This window comes from Leptonychotes weddellii, chromosome 11 (assembly GCF_054177405.1).
Source record: "Leptonychotes weddellii isolate Sample4059 chromosome 11, ASM5417740v2, whole genome shotgun sequence".
Taxonomy (NCBI): Eukaryota; Metazoa; Chordata; class Mammalia; order Carnivora; family Phocidae; genus Leptonychotes; species Leptonychotes weddellii.
In genome coordinates this window covers 23,975,616-23,996,146 of record NC_138379.1, presented here as the reverse complement: position 1 = coordinate 23,996,146, position 20,531 = coordinate 23,975,616, and the positions used below count along the sequence as shown (strand labels likewise).

At 45.1% G+C, this 20,531-nt stretch overlaps 1 protein-coding gene across 9 annotated transcripts in view; it reads right to left on the bottom strand.

Moving 5' to 3' along the window:
- WT1 (WT1 transcription factor) overlaps positions 1 to 20,531 on the bottom strand; it is a 48,531-nt gene that overhangs the window by 2,611 nt on the left and 25,389 nt on the right. For 4 of the 9 annotated variants that reach the window (XM_081798382.1, XM_081798381.1, XM_081798385.1 and 1 more), the window contains 4 exons: positions 9,560 to 9,656; positions 6,461 to 6,611; positions 2,888 to 2,977; positions 2,193 to 2,285 (listed from right to left, as the gene is read on the bottom strand). In XM_081798382.1, coding sequence (XP_081654508.1) covers positions 2,193 to 2,285; positions 2,888 to 2,977; positions 6,461 to 6,611; positions 9,560 to 9,656 — 431 coding nt within the window. The remainder of the gene's footprint in view (positions 1 to 2,192; positions 2,286 to 2,887; positions 2,978 to 6,460; positions 6,612 to 9,559; positions 9,657 to 20,531) is intronic. The other 5 variants (XM_081798379.1, XM_081798380.1, XM_081798386.1 and 2 more) reach the window with 2 other exon arrangements.

Sequence of the window (20,531 nt, the reverse complement as noted above, 5' to 3'; positions counted from 1 at the left end):
TAATGGAGGGGAAAACATTTGTTTCACCCTTTGCTGTTAGACTGTTTTGTGAATTGCATGAATGTTTCCCCTGCACTGTCTTCCCAGGGAACTGAGCTTCACTGGGCCGCAGGGGCTCAGGATCATCACCCTGGATATTACTGATTGATTGCCCTCCTGTAGTAGAGCGTGACCGTAGCTTTAATATCTCTGCCTGTGGAGATATTCTGGATGGGCTGGGTATTTTAGAATAAGTCACTGATACCAGTTTGCAGGACATTTGCTTCTTTTACCTCAAAGTGTTACTCAGAGCATAATCCCCATTCGAGTTGAGGCATGATTTTAAGATTTTCTTTTTCTTTTTTGGTTTCAAGATTTTTAACGAGCCTGCCAAAAGATCGAGACCACTCCATCCAAGGAGCTCTCAGAAGTTCCTTCCAAGCCTCATTCTGGACAGGGAGGATAATCAGCATTTATGAAATGCCTAATATATGCCCAGCTGTGTGCTGGGCATCATCTACATACATTATTTCATGTATTCCCTACAACAGCCCTGTAAGACAAGCATTAGTATCCCCACTCTGGAGATGAGGCTAGACCGCTAGTGAGGGCAGATCCAAGCAGGACTTAAATCCAGGTCTGTCTATTCCAAAGCCCACGCCCTCGGCCGTACCCCACCTCCCAGGCCTGGCCCTTACGGAGATCGAGCTGTGGCTTAATCCGAAGTAAGAATGCCACGGGAGCCAACGTCTGTTCCACCGGGGAGATCTTCCCAGGGTATCACTGGTCCCACTTTGCCTCCTCTGAGAACTACTGGTTGGGACACACAGGGAGGAATGTCCCAGGGGAGGCGCTGTCCCAGGGTCAGAACAGGGGGCTGATCAAATATAGGGTAAAACAGTCTGCCAGTGACATGGGCCATTTTGTGCATATACAGATACGCATAGGGTTGGAGGAGGAGGGGGGCAGGATAAAAGGGACGATAACTTTCTCACCAAATTATAAGCTCAGGACTAAGGAAAAGAAGAAACACGAGAGGCACCTGAGTAGAGCAAAAGAGATGCCCACCCCACCAACTCTGGGGCACGGGTACCTTGACCCTGTCTATAAATGGCAGCCTATTCGGGCTGAGAATCTGCAGCTGCATGGGGGCTCATGACCTCGTATTTTCCCTCACCTCCCACTCACTGTTCCTCTGCTCTTCCTGATCTGGCTCCTGGCCGTCCACCCCAACCTCCAGCCATGCTGTCAAACGTCATCTTCCAATGGACAAAGCCCAACCCTTTCTCCTGTTGGTCTTCACTCTCCTCAGTCTCTCAATGGCACTCAGCTTTGCTGACCTTGGCTCTCTTCCTGATTCCTATCCTCCCTGGGCTGTGAGATGAACCTACGCTCTTTCACCAAGAAAGAAGGCTGTAGGACAGGGTAGGCTGGGAGCAGAAGGAATTGGGTTTGCTTCTTACTAGCTTTGGGACTGTAGACAAGTCATTTCATCACTACGTGCCTCGGTTTCCTCATCTGAAAAATGGGGATAAAACATGCCTACGTTCTTCTTCTTACAAGGAAGGATGTTGCAAAGATACAGCGAGATAACCCTAAGCCTTGGCCCTCCTTCCAAAGCTAGAAAATACACAACAAAGGTGGTGCTATTTTTGTTATGAATCACACCAAGCTTGCGGAAAAGCAAAAACTTTCAGCAACCAGTGAATAAGCAACCTGTTCCCCTCTCTATACTAGTACAAAGGAAATAATGTCCATAGGCTGATATGAGTCTGGCAGAAACCATGTCTGCTCCTGGGACATTAACTTTTAGCCCAGCAAGGATTCAGGTCTCTGAAAATAGTGTCATGAAATGTGAGCTCTCCGAAGAATAAATATTTGGCTTGCGAGAATTTCTGCTGTTTGTAAAGTTGATGATCCAATCAAACTGAGTGACACAGTATAATGTAGCAAACTGGTAACAGTGGGGACCTAGCTCATCTCCTCCCTTCATTCTGGACACGCAGTAAAAGAGTGTTCTTTTCACATCTCCCTTCTGCTCTGTGGTCCCCACCCCAACCCTTCTGAAACAATGTTATTAGTTAAAGACAGCCATGCACAGTTCTCAGAACTTCTACACTCGTCTTTTCCAATCTCTCACATCACAAACAACTTCATTCAACAGTATTTTAAAAAAAATAATGAAAAATAAATGTGAAGAAAAGTTTACGCACTTGTTTTACCTGTATGAGTCCTGGTGTGGGTCTTCAGGTGGTCAGACCGGGAGAACTTTCGCTGACAAGTTTTACACTGGAATGGTTTCACACCTAAATGGACAGAGAAGGTCTAGCCGCAGCCCTAACAATGTGGGAGCATAATGAGGCCCCCGGGGCCAGCTTCCTGGAGGTGGCCGGACGAGCCAGGCATTTCCAGCCCCCTGGTGATGATGTCTGCCTCTCCCTCAGATGTCCCCCATGCCCCAGGCCTGGCACAGACCACGTGATTCTGCACAGTAATCCCAGATGACCTGCTTCTGTCTGGGGAACAACTATTCCTTAACCACAAACGTCCAGCTTTCCACCAGAGTCTCGGCTGTGTCCAAGACTGAAAAAGTGAATCACACTCTACAAATTGGATCATGCTCTCCACCACCCTGGTCTTCACCGCTACTCAGTGTATCATCAACACATGGCTACTGGGATCCCACTGTTCTGCGGTTTGCAGGAGAAATGTGTGATGTTTCCTTGCCTTTTTTTCCTTCAGAAAAGGAAAATCTCCAGAGGCGGGGGCGGGGGGGAACATGATGATTGGGAAAAGCTAAGCAAATGGCTAACCCTCTCACATCCACATTCAACAACAAAGAAAATCACAAAATCAACTGCAACCCAAGAGAACATAACTGCCAGCAATGAGAAGTGAGCCTACAAACCTGTGTGTCTTCTTTGGTGTCTTTTGAGCTGGTCTGAACGAGAAAACCTTCGTTCACAGTCCTTGAAGTCACACTGGTATGGCTTCTCACCTTGGGGAAGACACATATGCCATTTGAAAATGCTGCTGGAAATGGGGATCGCATGAAAGGCAACCTCTCCCACTGGGACTGAGGGATCCCAAAATGCCTAAGGCACGCCAGTAGACCTTGTTAGCATGCTGCTATGTGAGGTTCAAGGCCCTCCTACACACAGGCTCTTGACAGTGAGTGTAGAATGGGGGACTGGTTGTATGAGGATGGTCCCTAACCTCTGAGTTATAAGTGGAGGGGAGCTCAGGTTCTGAAGCTGGACACAAGGGTCACACCCAGCTCTACAACATAAAGCTCTGGGTGACGTGCCATTTCCTTATTGAGAAAGGGGGCCTATAATCTCACAAATTCAAAGGATTTATGAACAGATTGAACCAGGCCATCCACATAAAGGGCTTCTTCGCCCAGTGCCAAGCCCAGAGGCATGCTCCAAAAATACTGGTAGAGAATCTTTAGATAAATCATAAGCCAAAGAAGTCTTAACTCTTCAACTGAGTTGGAGGCAGAATTCTGCGATGGATAGGCCTTGGAGCTGGCCCCATGTAATAAGTGTTTTATGTTTTATGGCCTGAAGATTCGGTGTTCTCTACTACTGACTTCTCATTTCTGGATCAAGCCTGAACAGCTCCATGGTTGTGAGACACTCAAGTGAAACCAGGAACCAAAGTATTAAGAAAGGTGTCGGTATTCCTTTATCCGAGAGAAGTCAGTAGTGGGATTACACAACCTCCTGCCTCAGAAGGGAGAAGCCCCACCCTGTCCTTGCTAGAGGAAGTTCAGCCAAACACTGCGAACGAAGCTCCATGGGTGCACTGAGCGACCCTGGGCCTTCCCAACTTCTTATGAAAATTCTGAGTCACCGGTATTCTGGGATAGAGAGGAAGCCATCCCAGGACCAGTTGTTCTTTCTGTTGCAGGGCATTCCCTCGTTGTCTTTCCGGCCTCATAACCTCCTCTGTTCCCCTGATTAATCTGTATTCCCGCTATACCAGAGCTCACCATTCCCAAAATCTGCCTTGCACTTCGCTCACACCAAATGCCCTTTGTCCCTATCTCCACATTCATTCCTCCCCAACAAAAAGTCGACTGTACGTCCCTCATCAATGCTGCCTGCTTCCTCAGCAATACTTCCTGGAAATTTCATGTTCAGATCGAAAGCCCTTCTCTTCCTCAGTACAGAATGTATTACAGAACATCTAACGTGGTAGGCTGTGTCCAGAGCTACCTGCCTCCAGGGGCTGGAAAATCCTGAGGGCAGGAGCCTTTCCTTCACTTTGTATTTATATCTAGCCCAGTGCCTTATACTTAAACAGCCCTACTCAGTCGCATTTCTTTTCCCTGCCTTTCTGCCTCTGCTCCTTCTTTCCTTCCTCTACCGCACCCTACCGACCCTTTGATGGTTAGCCCAAGCGCTTCCTCCTTCTGGGATGACTTTAGCTCAAATCAGCAACTCTTCTCAGCTCCTCCAGCCTCTGGTTTAGTACATTGTCATATACTCTCTTAACCCCTCTTCATTTGTGTGTATCCTAGCTCCAAAACAGACCATCAACTCTTTGAGAAGGGGGTTTGTGACTTGGAGTTAAAAGCCATGAGCATGGGTCCTGCTTCCACTATATCCTACCCACCTGATAACCGGTCAGTGTGTGGGGATTAAATGAAATAATCCATGTAGAGAGTCTGGCACATAAAAAATATTTAATATAAAAGTACTTAATATAACAGTCGTACTATTGTCACACGTAGATAAGAAAAGATTGCATTCTTTCAAGAAAAGGGCTGCAGGACTGTTAAATACCAGGCCACTCTCCTTGTCCTCCACAAAGAAGAGCTTCTTAAAGCCTCCGGTGGGTCTGGGGGTCATGGCTACCTTGCCCACAGCTTCCACTTCACACAGACATCTCCCCCTCACTTCTTGCTAAGTGTCTCTTCCCCAGTCAAGGTTTCTACAACCATATTGCCTTCAGCGTATTCCCTTGCATTTCTCCAGCCACAATTTTACTTTATCGTTTTTCTTTATAACCTTCACAGATACTTTTCAAACGATCCCATTTGGAGAAACATGTAAAAATATACCAGGCCCTTAGTTCTCTCATCTTTAGCTTCAGAGCATGAGGTCTACTGAGTGCAAACTCAGGTTTGGTCTAGAACTGCATCCTCCAAACACAACAACTTAGCAAAGTCCAACGATCTGAAGAGATGTGAATGCAGCTCACTCTCTTCCTCAACTTCCCCAAAGCAAAATAAGCAGTCATAACAAAATAGTAAGGGTAATTGTAACAATGAAACTGTCTTTCCAGTTACAGGGGAAAAAAACAAACAAACCACCAGCCCCCCTGTAGGAAAGCCTGTATTTCCCACTGCTTCCCTGCCGTGGAGACCCAACCACACTCCCGTCCAGTGCCCACAGGCCAAGAGCAAACATTTGTGAAATGGCTGTTCATACTCAAGGTGGCCAACAACCAGACGAGGCCAATTCTCTTTCCCAGGGGAAGGCAGATCCCTTGACCTGTGGAAAAATCCAATTTTCCTTGACACATCATCAAAAATCTCTTTTTTTTTTTAAGATTGAAAACAAAAATTAAACCTACAAATCCATTTTCCCATTCCTATCTGGTTGGGTATTACTAACCCACACAGCTCAGTTCTTCTTTGGACCATCTCTCCTTAAGTCTTATTGACCTTGCCCATCAATCTCTCAAAACGATCTGATTACCAAATTCCCAGAATCGGTCCTCTCTCTTCAGAGATGCTAACAGTATTCTGATAGTTACACTATTGTTTATTCAGTCCTATTGACATAAGGTACTATACTAGGTGCTTCATATCTAATGCCTTGCATTTAATTTGATTTAAAAGTTAATCTAGACTTGGGGCGCCTGGGTGCTTCTGTCAGTTATGCATCTGACTCTTTAATTCCAGCTCAGGTCATGGTCTCAGGTCATGAGATCAAGCCCCACACTGGGCTCCACACTCAGCGTGGAGTTGGCTTGAGATTGTCTCTCCCTCTGCCTCTGCCCCTCCCCTGCTTGTTCTCTCTCTTTCTCAAAAAAAAAGTGAGTCTAGTCTTAACACTGGAATAAGATATGCGTTACCAACTCCATTTTCCATGAGACAAAATGAAGTTCAAAGACAGGTTAAGTAACTGCTCAAGGTCTCACCACTTGGTTGTGAAGCCAGAATTCAAACACAAGTTAAGTCTCTTTAGTTTGGTGGAATTCTTTTTCCACCACTCTGCTCTGCCCTCCTGAAGACAGTTTATTGAATTCTTTATTAAAGGATGGACAGTCAGGATGCAAAATGTCCCTGCAGCCTTTTTTTTTTTTTTTTTTTTAACACCTTGGCCAGACCTTTCAAAGCATTGCCTACTGTCAATCCAAGAAATTTCCTGTGTCCTTAGCAGTGGGACCAGGCAGGAACAGGAGCTCTTGAACTACCCTTGCCCATAGGCCACGGGAAACAAGGCTGGACAGGGGACACACTTACCAGTGTGCTTCCGGCTATGCATCTGTAAGTGTGACAGCTTAAAATATCTCTTATTGCAGCCCGGGTAAGCACACATGAAGGGGCGTTTCTCACTGGTCTCAGATGCTGACCGGACAAGAGTCGGGGCAACTCCGGGCACACGTCGCACATCCTACGAGCAGAGTGTAAGAGAAATGGAGGCTTTAAGCCACATGTGAACATTCATGTCAGTCCTGAGGGGAAGTGAGCTTTAGAAAATACCCAAAGAAGGGATGACAGATATAAGACCTAAAACCACTCCAATCCATACCCCAGATGCCCACAGCAGACATCACTAATGGATGACAGATCAGGACATGCTACAGTGCATCACGCCAACATCATTACTACTGATCAACCAGAACTGGTACTTCACTGAAGTTTGTTTGGGGTTGCTGATCCAGACGATCTAGAAAAGAAATGCTGGTGACTGCAAGAGCTCCCAATCCATCCTGTCTCTCAGCTTTTCCACTTGAGGCAGTGAGGTCTGGAAGTCCAAAGTCCCAGGATCTATTTCCTCCCACTTGGACACACGGCCACATGACCTCAGGCCCAGTCTGCCATGTATGGGGGAGTCCTTATTAAGAGAAAAACACGGGATACTGAATGAACCCCAAACTGACCAGGCTTTCCAGGTGGGAGTAAGTGACAAGGAAGGAAGAGCCCCTGAGAATTGGGGGTTCTCTCTGTGAAGGGGCTGAAACCACCAGAGTCCAATAGCGTAGCCAGTGTAATCACTTAATAGTGAGACCAGAAAACACTGTGTCTGCCTTCCGGACACTTTCTATGTCCTTCACTGTTGATTCCCTTCACCTTGTGGGAGTGGGTACGTGTATGGTCAGTTCTCTATGACAAGGTGCTAAGGGGACACAGAAACAAATTCCCCTTCCGGCTCTCAGGATCAATGACTCATGGACAGGAGAAGTGGGAGTGCCCCAGGGGCCACTGAATCCTCCTCATTCTCTTACAGATGTGCAAGTCAAGACCAAAGTGCACATCCATGCTTTGTGTTAAGACCCAGAACTGCCTCTGAGCTTAACCCATCCTGTGCTCTGTGCATCTTTCACACCATGCTTATAGGCTAGATTCTATTTCTCACTGCCTTGCACTGTGAGACCTTTTTTGAAGGAGAAGTACTGTGGTGACATACAAATTTGCTGTTGATAGGCCACAGGGTCTCGAGGTCAAAGGGTGACGTAAATTTAAATGGCGAGCCAGCTGCGTCTGACTATCAGACTCTAGGAGAAAACGAGTCGGTGGTGAAACAACACCTGTAGAGGTCTGGAGTCTATCAGCAGCTGTGACAGTGAGTCTCACAAACCGGGCTTTGTGGAAAGGAAGGCAAAAGGGGCTTCTTCATTTCCTTTGGTTCAATCGAGATGCAGCACACACAGCAACAGGATAAAAAGTCGCGTTGTCAAGGTCAGTCAAGGACCCTGGTGGAGGATGCCAGGAGGAGAGACTGGGATGACTTCCTGTACCTCCATCGGACTTCGGCTTTGTCACCCTCACCTTTATTGTCACCCTTGGAAGGTTTGGGCAGAGGGAGCACGTTATTCTATCACCATGATGCTCCTGGAAACATCAACCAGAACATCTCAGAGCTACCTGCACCACACCTCATGTGGGGACCTGGCTCGCACACAACTTACTTCTAGAATACTGACTATTCTCGTGAAAGTATCACCGCTGTCACTCATAAGTGAAAGTCACAAATGGCAGACCCTTGGTAACCATGTGCGGTTCTGACCTCCCCAAAGAGGCTTTGCTGAGGTGGCCTGCCATGGACTTTCCCGAATTCTCCAAAACGTTTACCTTTTTACTTTACTTCCCTCACTCTCCTTGGAGGCCCCTCCCCCCACAAACTGTTCATGGCCCTCTGTCTCCCTAAGAAGCAATGCAACACAGTGCTTAAAAACAGGGGTCCCGGAATCAGACAAGACTCATGTCATGACTAGCTATGTGACTGTGGACAAGTCACTCATCTTCTCTGGACTTCAGTTTCCTCATCCGTAAAATGGACGTAACGGTACCCACCTATAAAGGTGCATTGAGGACTAAATGGAAAAATAAAATACAGACAAGGAAGAACCTTAAATGCATATTGCTAAGTGACAGAGGTCAGTCTGAAGAAGCTACATACTGTATGATTCCAACCGTACGACATTCTGGAAAAAGGCAAAACTATAGAGACGGTAAAAAGATCAGTGGTTGTCAGGGGGAGGAGAGAAAGAGGGGAGAGATGAATAGGTGGAACATAGGCATTTTTATTTTTAGACAGTGAAACTATTCTGTACTATAATGTAATGGTAAATGCGTGGCATTATGCATTTAAGAAAACCCGTGGAACCCCATGGCACAAAAAGCCAACCCTGATGTAAACTATGGACTTTTGTTAACAATAATGTTTCAAAAAAATAATAATGCATCAATACTGGCTCATCAACTGTAACAAGTGTATCATACTGAGGCAAGATGTTAATAATAGGGAGGAGGGGGAAGAGGGAGGATACGGGAACTCTTTGTACTTTCTGCACAATTTTTCCTTAAACCTAAAACTGCTCTAAAAAATCAAGTCTTTGAAGACAAAAAGCCCGTATATAAAATTCAGCACACTGCCTGGCATATAGAACGTGTCCAGCACCCACATGGTGGTGCTGTTATTGTCATTATTTACTGTTATTAGTAGAACACTTGGCAAGAGAAGAGTCAACTTCGGGCACTGGACAATGCAGACCAAGTCAAGGGTCTGACTTGGAAGCCAAGGGTCCAGGTCATTTGTTGCAAGAGCTGCACAGCCCACCTGGAAAGGTGAATTAACCAGTCAAGGGGAGAGGGATGGGGTTCTGCCAGAAGCATCTTGGCCTGAGTCAGGGACGAGGCCGTGGTCACAAGGACCTGTAGAGAGGAGGCTGTCCTCTCTGCCCTAGTGGAAGTGGAGAGGTCCCTATTGTCAAAGGAGCCTGTAATTAGGACCAGACTTACCATGGCCAGATGGCCATCGGCAGGGAAAAGAAAGGCTGTTGAGAAGGGAAAGAGGCAGAGAAGTCCCCTTCCAGCGAGGCCACCCCGAGTTCTCACCTGAATGCCCCTGAAGACGCCGTGGGTGTGTATTCTGTACTGGGCGCCGCAGAGGATGGGTGTTGTGTGGTTATCACTCTCATACCCTGTGCCGTGGCTGCGAACACAAAGAAAGGACAACAAGGCTCAGGTCGGTCCACAGGTGCCATCTGAAAATGCGCATCTGCAGCAGAAGGAAGGTTTTTAAAAAGCTCACAGGACAAGGACAGTTGGCTTTTGCATCCCTCCACTGGGGCTACTCTGGAAACAGGCCTCTGTGAAGGGCGGGGCCGCTCAACCCTGGAGTCACCACCACGAAGCCCTCCCTCATGCTCAGGTTCTCACAGGCCGGCCGTCTGGGTCTACACCTCTCAGACAAGCTGGGAAAAGTCACAGTGGCAGGATTTCATCCCCAGCAAGTTGTTTACCATCTAGCCAGCAGGACTGACAGCTGGGAATATCTCAGGAATGAGTAGATACCTCAAGTTCCACATTAAGTGCAATGGATTTTTGTCGGCACATCATGACTCAGTTTTTACCAGATAGCACCAAGAAAGTGATGACAAAGAAGAAATGTCACATTCTCAGAAGTGGGGATCACACATCTGTGGCCCTGCTGCACTTAACCTACAGATCAGCTTTCCAGATCAACTTCACTCTTTGCAGGCAACCCCTGGCGTCAGCGGACGCTGGATAATCCTACCCAGCATTAGACTGGCTAGTCCTCTAGTTGGGGCTCAGGTTCATCTTGGGCTGCCAGCGAGAGCTGAGGGCTGTGGAATGCTGAAAAGAACAACCTGGAAGACGTGAAGACTCGAAAACTATTCTCTCCTTTAGGTAAAAGCTGGTATCTATTCTGCTGTGCTTTTACTTCCAAATGAGGCAGAGTAAGGATTCTTATCTACATGGGAAGCACGTTATAATCACATCTAGAATCAGCACAGGGAGCTTTTATGAAATGCCTCTGTAAAATGGTGCAGCTGCTTTGGAAAATGTCTGGCAGCTCCTCAAAAGATTAGACCTAAAGTTACAGTATGACCCAGAAATTCTACTTCTAGGTATATTCCCAGGACAAATGAAAACATGTATCTACAGATAAACTTGTACACATCGTTTATTAGCAGCATTACCCATAATAGCCGAAAAGTGGAATCAACCCAAACGTCCATCAGCTGATGAACGGATGAACGAATTATAGTATCTTCATAAAAGGGAGCATTATTTAGCAATAAAAAGGTAGAAGTACTGATACACGATAATGTGGACAAACCCTGAAACCAGGCTAAGTGAGGAAGCCAGCCACAAAGGACACACCTACTGTGTGATTCCATTTAAACAGAATGTCCAGAACAGGCAAATTCTGTAGAGACAGAAAGTGCATCGGTAACTGGCTGCCTAGGCCTGGGGAAGTTGGGGGGAATGGGAGAGTGACTGCTGAAAATGTCCTAAAATTGTGGGAATGGTCGTACAACCTTCTGAATATACTAGAAACCATTTATTTGTATACTCCAAATGCGTGAACTGTTCGGTATGTGGAATTTGTAAAGCTGCTTTACAAAATTAACTCTGGGGAGTCATGGGGTCCATGCACTGTTTCCCCTACCGCCAAGCCTCCAGGTGTAATTAACTTGCTGTCAGGGCTGAGAACCTCCGCCCTCTGCCTCTGTTACTCTAGAGACTCCACGGGTCCCGGTGTAGGAGGCAGGTAGCTTGGCCGGTCGGCCCACTCCAGCTGAGGGTGTGGGGAAACCCTGGGGCTGGCTCCCCTCCACTTCTCCAGGGGAGAGAACCCTGCAGGGGAAGGGTGTCTGCCAGGATGACTGACTTGTCCATACGTCCCAAAGCCACAGCAGCTGTGGGGTTTCACATTGAATTCTGGCTCCAAGCATTTTAGAAAGAACTGCCTGTCTCCCTTGCAGGGAGCAATGATAGCAGTTTGGGGAACTAGGTGGCAGTTCTGCTCACTTCAACTTACTACACTTCGTCTCCACATCCTCCAGGTGATTTCTGACATATCTGTGGGTAGGGGGAAATGTCCCAAAGAACTAAACCGGGGTTAAGCATGCAAGAATTGGAAAGAAATGCCAAATCCAGATAACATCTGCCTCTCTGAACCTTAAAATGTAGTTGCCAAGAAAGAGGCCTTGTCTGCTTTCCTTACAATCACATTATATAAACAGTGAGGACGCAAGAGCTGATGACAGTGGCCATGTGGTAGCAGAGAGAGGACAGGACAAGAAGGACGCTGCCAGAACATTCTGCCTTGAAGGCCGTGAAGAGATGCTGCCTCTGCTCAGTTTAGTCTCTGCATGGAGCCAAAGGTGACACATTTTCTAAGGCTGAGGGATCTCTAAGGGACACGACAGAAATCTGAATTACTTTAAAGTTCTGCTATCAAAGGGGAAGAATTAGGAATCTCTTATTTTGGCAGCTAATTGCTGGATATGATGTTATTTGGGTTCCTGGCGGGCATAGGAAATAGGCTTCCCTCAAAATACTTGTCCCAGGAAAGGAAGTGCTGCCCCACTCACAGGTAATGACATGATCCTCAGAGCCAGATGCAGTCAACACACAAAAGAAGCAACCAGAAACAAGACTGTACCTGCCAAATACGCCCCTTGCTTCTTCTCCCAGGTCCGTGAATAAAAACTACAGCTGGGCCCTGCCTGCCGACGCTGGCGTCTCCAGAAGACAGACGACACATCAGTGCAATTCCACACTTGGAAACCCTGCAAACCAACACCCTTCCCCGTGTGGTCTGCCCAAAATGCTGAGTACAACCCACAAGCATTTCACATGGTGACCACTCTCTCTGGGTAAGTAAAGGAAAGCAGGTCGGTGGTCTTGGGACCAGACACTAACAGAGGGAGAAAAGTCATCTACTGCAACCCTCATTCCAAACTCCTGTAGCTTGTCTTCAACAGTTGGAAATACGACTGCTGGCAAGTTTTTAAGGCAGCCCATTCCATTGGGGGAGGGCTTTAATTGTGAGGAAAGGCCTTTCTAAGCCAAGCTGAAATTGGCCTCTCCCTTTCTGTCTTCTGGAGAACCACAGAGACTGTGTGTTTTACAGCCATCTCTGTGGGTCCCCTCTGCTCTGGGGTAAACTCGGCCTCGAAGACAGAGACCAACTTGCTCCCCTCTGTATTCTCTCAGCTTGGTGACTGAAGGTGTGTAGTCTATAATTGTTCCATGAGAAGGACTGAACCTAACTCCTCTTCCACATGACAGTCCTTCAGGTACTGGACCAGGTAGAGAGCTGTGGTTCTCTCAGTGATTATGACAGAAACTGGTGTCTGATTCCTTTCCTATCTATATCATCCTCTTCTTGATCCCCTTCCTTTGTTAATTCTCCCTCAATGTGTGGGCTCGAAATGGATCCCAGTGCCCCCAGAAGAGTGCTACTATAAAGGAGGGGGGAAGGAGGACCATCCATAAACACAAAAACCTTAAGAATTGGGGGTGTACCATAAATGAATAAAACCAGAGAGTACATGCCTCCCCCGAAGGGATTCCATTGCAAATTTTTCCAAATCAGTATGCCAGTCAAACACAGCACAATGCCTTAGGCTCACAGGCTGTCAGGGCTCGATGAACACATCTAAGGGCCCATCACTTCTTAGCACTCAGGTCACGATGGTCCTCCTCAGTCAAATAGAATCCTCAATGTCCAAGCATGAACCACAGTTAAGGCACGTATCTCCAACCTTGAGCTTGAAGATACAATTTCTTTAACTGCAGTTCAAGACTACACATTTATCCTTCAAAATCCATTTTATTTCTTTTAGCAAGTCATCCCCAACTGTTGAAATCTTTTTTACTCAATTTGGCTTCCAAAACATTTGCTTTCCATCCCATTTCATATTATATCTACCTTTGAAAATCACCTTTTCTGTGATTCCATTTTTTAAAAAGGGGTGGGGGAGGATCTTCCTTGCTGTTGTGGGGAACTATTATGTTTACAATGCACATAATCATTCACTAGTATTCAGAAAGTGATAGGATTCTAAAAGTTCTCTCTATGAGGCAACCTGGGGGAAGCCATCATAGAAAATCTAGTCATTTGGATGGACAAATGTCATCAGCAGGAGTTAACCTGAGACAGAATGGCTCAGGATGATGGTGGCTGCCATTGGAACAATAGACCCAGCTACTAGCTTAGATGGTCAAGTAAAGCCAAGCTTTTCCTCCAAGAGAATTAGTCTTAAAAAGTTCCACTGACCATGCTGTAGATGAACCAAATAGGAGTGAAGGCAGAATTTTTAGAGGTCTGGAGCCATAAAGCCTTCTAAGAAGGGCAAGGAGCCACCACCCAGTGAAGAGATTTCTGGGACCAATGATGCACTTTCCAAATAAAGCAATCACAAAGCTCTGGACAGTTGTAGGCTAAAAATTTATCATGACCCAGAGACAAGGTGTTATTATTCATGGAGCAGCCCTAGAATGGAGTGTGAATCCCACCAGACTGAGCAATCAAGAGACCCAAACCTCCCTTAGGGTAGAAACGTTTACAGTGGCTTGATCTACCTTCCAACAGAGATAATGAGGAAGAAAGTAAGTACTCTGTTCTTTCAGCCAGGGACTGGCAATTATATGGACCAGGTGTTGCCAGACCTTTCCATTTTCCAGAAAAGTCAGAAATCAAGATTTTTATATGAGATCACTTCAGCTATAAATTCTGGCAAATGGGGCGCCTGGGTGGCTCAGTTGGTTAAGTGTGGTTAAGTGTCCAGCTCTTGATTTTAGCTCAAGGTCATGGTCTCGGAGTCATGAGATCAAGCCCCACATCAGGCTCCATGCTCAGCAGGGAGTCTGCTGGAGATTCTGTCCCTCTTCCCCCCGCCCCCGCTCTCTTTCAAATAATCAATCAATCAATCAAAAATTCTGGCAAATAACTGAGATTTTATAGAATCACTGTCAGATCAGACAAAATATCTCTGGCCTGAGGGCCACCAGTTTGCAGCCTCAGGTTTAAGGGTTGTGCAAGGAAGTTTAAGCTACAAACTGGAAAATTCCATCTTGATTTTGTTGTCTCCTTCCACATGGCAACAACGTAGAGGTGGGGAAGCACCTGATTCTTTGAAAACTGAGTATCAGAACCTTCTAAACTCTTGAAAGCTTAAAAAGAAGCTGTACAGCAGACATGGCCAATGCCATGAGGACAAAATCCAGAAGCACTTATCATCTACAAGTATCGGTGGTTCACTCTAAATTTCATTGGCCCACTTGCAAGTGGGTTTAAACATTGAAGCTATAGGCAGAAAAGTGTGAATTCCAGCAGATCAGTTTCCTACAGCTGCTGTAACAAATTACCACAAATCTGATGGCTTAAAACACAAATTTATTCCCTTACAATTCCGGAGATCAGAAGTCTAAAATCAGCCTCCCTGTCGTAAAGTCAAGGTGTGGGCAGGGCTATTTTCTTCTGGAGGCTGAGGGGAAAATCTCTTTCCTTGTCTTTCCCAATTTCTAGAACTTGCCTGCATCCCTTGGTCCCTTCTTCACATCATTCTAACCTCTTGCTTCCTTCATCACATCCCCTACAACTCCTCTGTAGTCAAATCTCCCCCTGTGTCTTCTTCTTATAAGGACACTTATTACTTTTAGGGCCCACCCGGATGATTCAGGATGATCTCCCCATCTCAAGATCCTTAAATTAATCACACCCGCACAGTCCTTTGTGCTATATAAGGCATCATTCACAGGCTCCAGGAATTAGGACTTCGATATCTTTGGGGGTCATTATACAACCTGCCATACCAAGAGAACCAGACTTACTCAGTTTCTTGCAGATACATCTGAAAGAGTTAAATTAATCTGGATCCTTTTTCTCCAGATTAATCTAGATTAGTCCAAAAGAGAAACAGCACCTCCCCATCGGACCTTTATAGCATCAAATGAGACTAGGTAAGTAAAGCACACTGCTTGGCCCATGACATGCCCTCAATAAATGTTCACTAGGACTTAATAGTAAGACCTGCATTTTACAGCAAAGAATATTAAGATTTAAGAAGACACTGAGTTATCTGCCCAAAGTCAGAGAGATGGCAAGTGGCAGAGATGGGGTTTGAGTCCAGGTCAGCACAGCTCTCTTCCTTCAAAACTAGCTAGACAATTCTGGTGGAATAACCCCATCCTGGGTTCACTTCTATCATCAAGACCCTTGACTAATTCCCAGCTCTTTTTTCTAGTGGCATGAATGAAATTAGGCTTGCTGAAGGTTTAAAAATGTCTTGGGAGTGGGTAGGATAAGAGAAGGGGAGCAATCATGAGGAACAAGTCAAGATACTCACTCTTCAGGACACTCAAGCTTCTGCTCTGAGGCCCAACATTCATTTTGGTTTAAGGAAAGCACAAAGCTAGCTGATGGAAATGGCCTGCTTACATGCGACAGAGCAACAATCAAAACTGAGCACAATTTTTACAAAAAAAAAAAAAAAAAATTCTTTCCACCTAACTGGGAAAATAAACTGAGCAGAAACAGTTATCAGTAGATCCTATGCTGCGTTATTCCTGGTGGTGGTGTGGGCTGCCCATTTTCCTAAACAGCTTGAGGATCCATAAAAATGTATCCTGAGAAAGTTTGCTTTTCCCAGACAGCTTTAAAATACATAAACACATGTCCTTAGAAAGTTTGCAAAAAAGAGAAGAATGTGCCTCATATAACACAAATTATGAGCCCTCTTCATGCTAAAAACTTGTACATTGAGGTTTGGCCCAGAAAAAAACTTGATGTTAGAAGAGTAGCTTCTCTAGAAATGATTAATTTTGATATTCCACAGGCACAAGAAGATTAATAAAAAGGAATTGAGGTTTTACAGATGAGGAAAACCAGAGCTGCTCTGAAATCTCTTATCAACAGAAGAGGAAGAAGAAAGAAAGAAAGAAAAAAGAAAAGAGAAAGAAGGTAATTAGCATTTGATACAAATATTCAAAAAGGGGAAACCTCCACCTGTGACTTCTCTCTCCCACCTCTAGTCCTTGGCCAGGTGGGCATCCCCCCCCTTCACCTCTGTCTTCTCACCTCTGCAGAGTTAATCAGGTTGAAGGAAAGCACCTGGGAGAACTTCAAACTCTTGCATATCCAGAAAATGGAATTTACCCATCAACCCCTCTTCTCTGTCCATCCTTAATACTCAGGCTATATATATGAGATGCTTAAATGCTTGATTCCTTTTGGTGTTGAAAATACACTTTGCTGCAAGCCTTGAGAACCATCACCCCTGTCTAGTGGGCCACTTTTGAGGGAAAAGGATACTGGAACCGTGTTCAAAGAGTGTGCATCCTTAAAGGTTAAACACAAGAGAGGAGGCTAAACACACCAATCTTGCTAAAAAAAACCCAAATCTAAGCAAGCTTCCAGATCTAACTACCTATTTATAGGCAACACAGGGGATGGAAACCCGAAGTTAAAATGCTGTGAGAGCAATCTGCCGAATCCAGATCGGAAGATATTCTACTGGCCAAACGACTTGCTGTCTCCAACTTACCAGTAACATGAGAAAAAAAAAAAAAAAAGAGGAGTTAGGGGTGAGAAGGACAGTTATAGCATAAAAGAGACTTAAGAGAGGACAACCAACAAAATAAAACCAAGCCCAATGAAACAATAAGCCTCTGCACAAACGCTCAGCATTCACAAAGATGCACCATGCATAGAGATAGTGGGACTTGAACTGGAGGACTTGGGGCCAAAAGAACAGGAACTTCCCCCAAGAAGCCTTAGTGGTCACACCAGAATTCGTAGGTTGAAAAGCTTTACTGAATGAAAATCTAATTTCCCTGTAGCCAGAGTATTTTCAGAAGTCACTTTCATATCCACTTAGAAGATCTGACTCGGGAAAATGAATATACATTAAATTCTCTTTCTGCACAAAATCAGAGGTGGTGGCAACCTAGCCACAATCACCTCGAGCTCAACATGAAGGCTATCTTTATCCTCTGCCTGAATGTGATGTGCTAAGGGCAATATTTAAATAAAATTCTGCACAGACATCATCAGCAAGGCTTTCTAGCCATTCTCTTTTCTTTGTGTAATTTCATCATTTATAGTGGGAATATAACAAATCAATGGGAATATATAAAAGCCAAAGGATTATTCTGTTCCTGAGAATATACAAAAGATGCAGTTTCTTTTATGAATCCAGCCCAGAACCTAGAACTTAAAAATGAATCAACCAAGTTAAATTTGATTGAGCTTAAAAAACAAAAACAATAATATAAGTAATGTCTGCAGTCTGATAGTTCACGGTATAAAACTCCTCCAGAAGTATAGTCTACAGAAAACAACCAGCTATTTTTTTACTCAAAAAATCTGAGTCTTCCTCTTCCCCTCAGGTGTTTCATTTCAGTTCAGATCTCAAGAAAAAGATGCATTTTTGACTTTTAACAAAAACCTAATCTATCTTGTGTCACTTTCAATTAAAAAGTATACTATGATAACTCTAACTATTGTACCTTTTAATGAGTGCTTTTCTCGTGAGCATTAGAAAGAAGGCTTCTCTGCACCATCCTTCATTTATTCTCTCTCCAGGTATCATACATCCCTATGGGCAAACAGCTCCAAAGTTATCTGGAGGGGAAGAGGACTCACGCCATTTTTACTAACTCTGATTTATTTATTTATTTTTAAAGATTTTTATTTATTTATTTATTTACTTATTTGAGAGAGAGAGAGTAAGCAGGACGGAGAGGGAGAGAGAAATCAAAGCAGACTCAACACTGAGCAACACAGAGCCTGATGTGGGGCTGGATCCCACAATTGCAAGATCATGACCTAAGCTGAAACCAAGAGCCAGACACCTAATGGACTGAGCCACCTGGACGCCCCCTAACTTTGGCTATTTTAATTCTCTATTGAGTCTCTCTTGTGCTGCCCACTCCACATCCATCCCACCTTCCTCTGGAAACACGGCCCTTTCCCTTTCCACTTTTCTTCTAATCCCGCCCTCAGATTCCAGGGGTAAGGACATGCTCAGGATCTGGCCAATCAGATCACTGAATTCTCCAGCCACATGACCCAACCCAGGCCAGTCAGAGCCTTCCCTGGGTCTTTTGTTGAAGAATCAATAGAGAGGTATTCTTGTCAGACCCGTAGATGCCCAGAACCAGAGCTATTTTTGTTACAATGGAGAGAGCCTGTCTGGGAAGGCAGCCAGCACAGAAAACAGCAGAGACAAGAGACAATGAAACAGTGTTCTAATGACATCGTCTGAGCCCCTGAATCCAGACATGAGGTTTTAAAATACAATACAGTTAAGTTACCAAATTTAAATTTCCCCTTTGACCTATGCCAGTTCAACGGGCGTTCTACCACCTACTATAGAAAAAGTCTTGATCCATACCTAATCTAGCAATTACCCAAAAGTCACTGGATTTATTTCTTCAGGGAATTTCTCAAAACACGGTATCTATAAATGAGTACTGGTCCCTTCAAAGTATTACCTTCTGGAAGACGCCTCCTGGTTCTAACAATGCTATCATTACCAAAACCTAGTCTGTATTCCTCTTTTGAAAGCTTCTTTATAGTCATGGCTCCTATGTCTTCACTTCACTTCTCACGCAACCTGGTCATCAGCTGCTGTTTAACAGGGGACACGGGCTGGATGGTTAACAGCCTGACAACAACGCTTGTATAAATGAGCCCTTATGAACCATCGAGACTTCCTCACCACTTGAAATGGTACACAAACCTCCTCCAAGTGACATTTTCCCTCCTATTTAACATTCAGAGCAGAGCTAAGAGATATTTTAAATATTTAAATCCAGTTTCTCGGGGCGCCTGGGTGGCTCAGTCGTTAGGCGTCTGCCTTCGGCTCAGGTCATGATCCCAGAGTCCTGGGATCGAGCCCCCATGTCCATGTCAGGTTCTCTGCTCAGCAGGAAGCCTGCTTCTCCCTCTCCCACTCCCCCTTCTTGTGTTCCCTCTCTAGCTGTGTTTCTCCCTGTCAAATAAATAAATAAAACCTTTAAAAAAATAAATCCAGTTTCTCACAACAGTTTGGAGAGAACATAGTCCAAAAACTCCACAATTTTACTGACCCCTACCACTTGGAAGATGATTTTTCAGCAATGACTTTCATTCCTGCTTCAACACACACACACACACACACACACACACACACACACACACACAGGAACTGTATTTTCATAGACCATCTCAATCAGACTATGTAAGAAATCTCTGGATCTCTCCTTACATGTGTCTGGTATTGAGGTGATGGTTTATCATAATCCTAATTTCATCTAACTCACTGGGTTCGCTGTTCTCACAGACTTGGCTCTCTGGCCGGAAACTGCTGCTAGCTACCAAGAACATCTGTCGCAGATCCACATGAGACAAGCCCTGCCCAGGAAAGATGGAGCAGGGGCTTTGCAGCCTGGATTCCTAAAGGCTCCTACGCAGCTTGCTTGCACACTCTTGAATCTGAAAAAGTTTACTCAACTATGCTCAATTACATACAAAAAAAAAAAAAAACTGTCCTCCCTAAAACACCAGGATCAAGCACGGGGGCTCTTAAGATTAAGATGTCGCCTGCTTCTCCAGCTGAAACGGAGGCTTGCAGGTGTGAAGGCTGTGTGCCTAATCATCTTTTCCACAGGTCCCACCCTCCAAACGAATGTTAGTAACACCACAAAGTATTTCAAGGTGAAGACACAAAGGAAAATCCTTGTAACATATTCATGGAATCACACTCATTCTCAAAGAAATTTTGAAGTCAGAGGCATTATTGCTAAAAAGTTCTGAAAAGGAAGAAATTCAAAATGGAGACATCTGACACAGAACAAGACTTGAAAAAAATGTTCAGGAATGCCATCCACGTTCTTTTATTCTATTTTTTTTTAAGATTTACTTATTTATTTTAGAGAGAGTAGGGGGAGGGGCAGAGGGAGAGGGAGAAAGAAACCCAAGCAGTCTTGGCCCTGAGCTCAGGGCCTCATGCGGGGCTCGATCTCATGACCCTGAGATCAGACCTGAGCTGAAACCGAGAGTTGG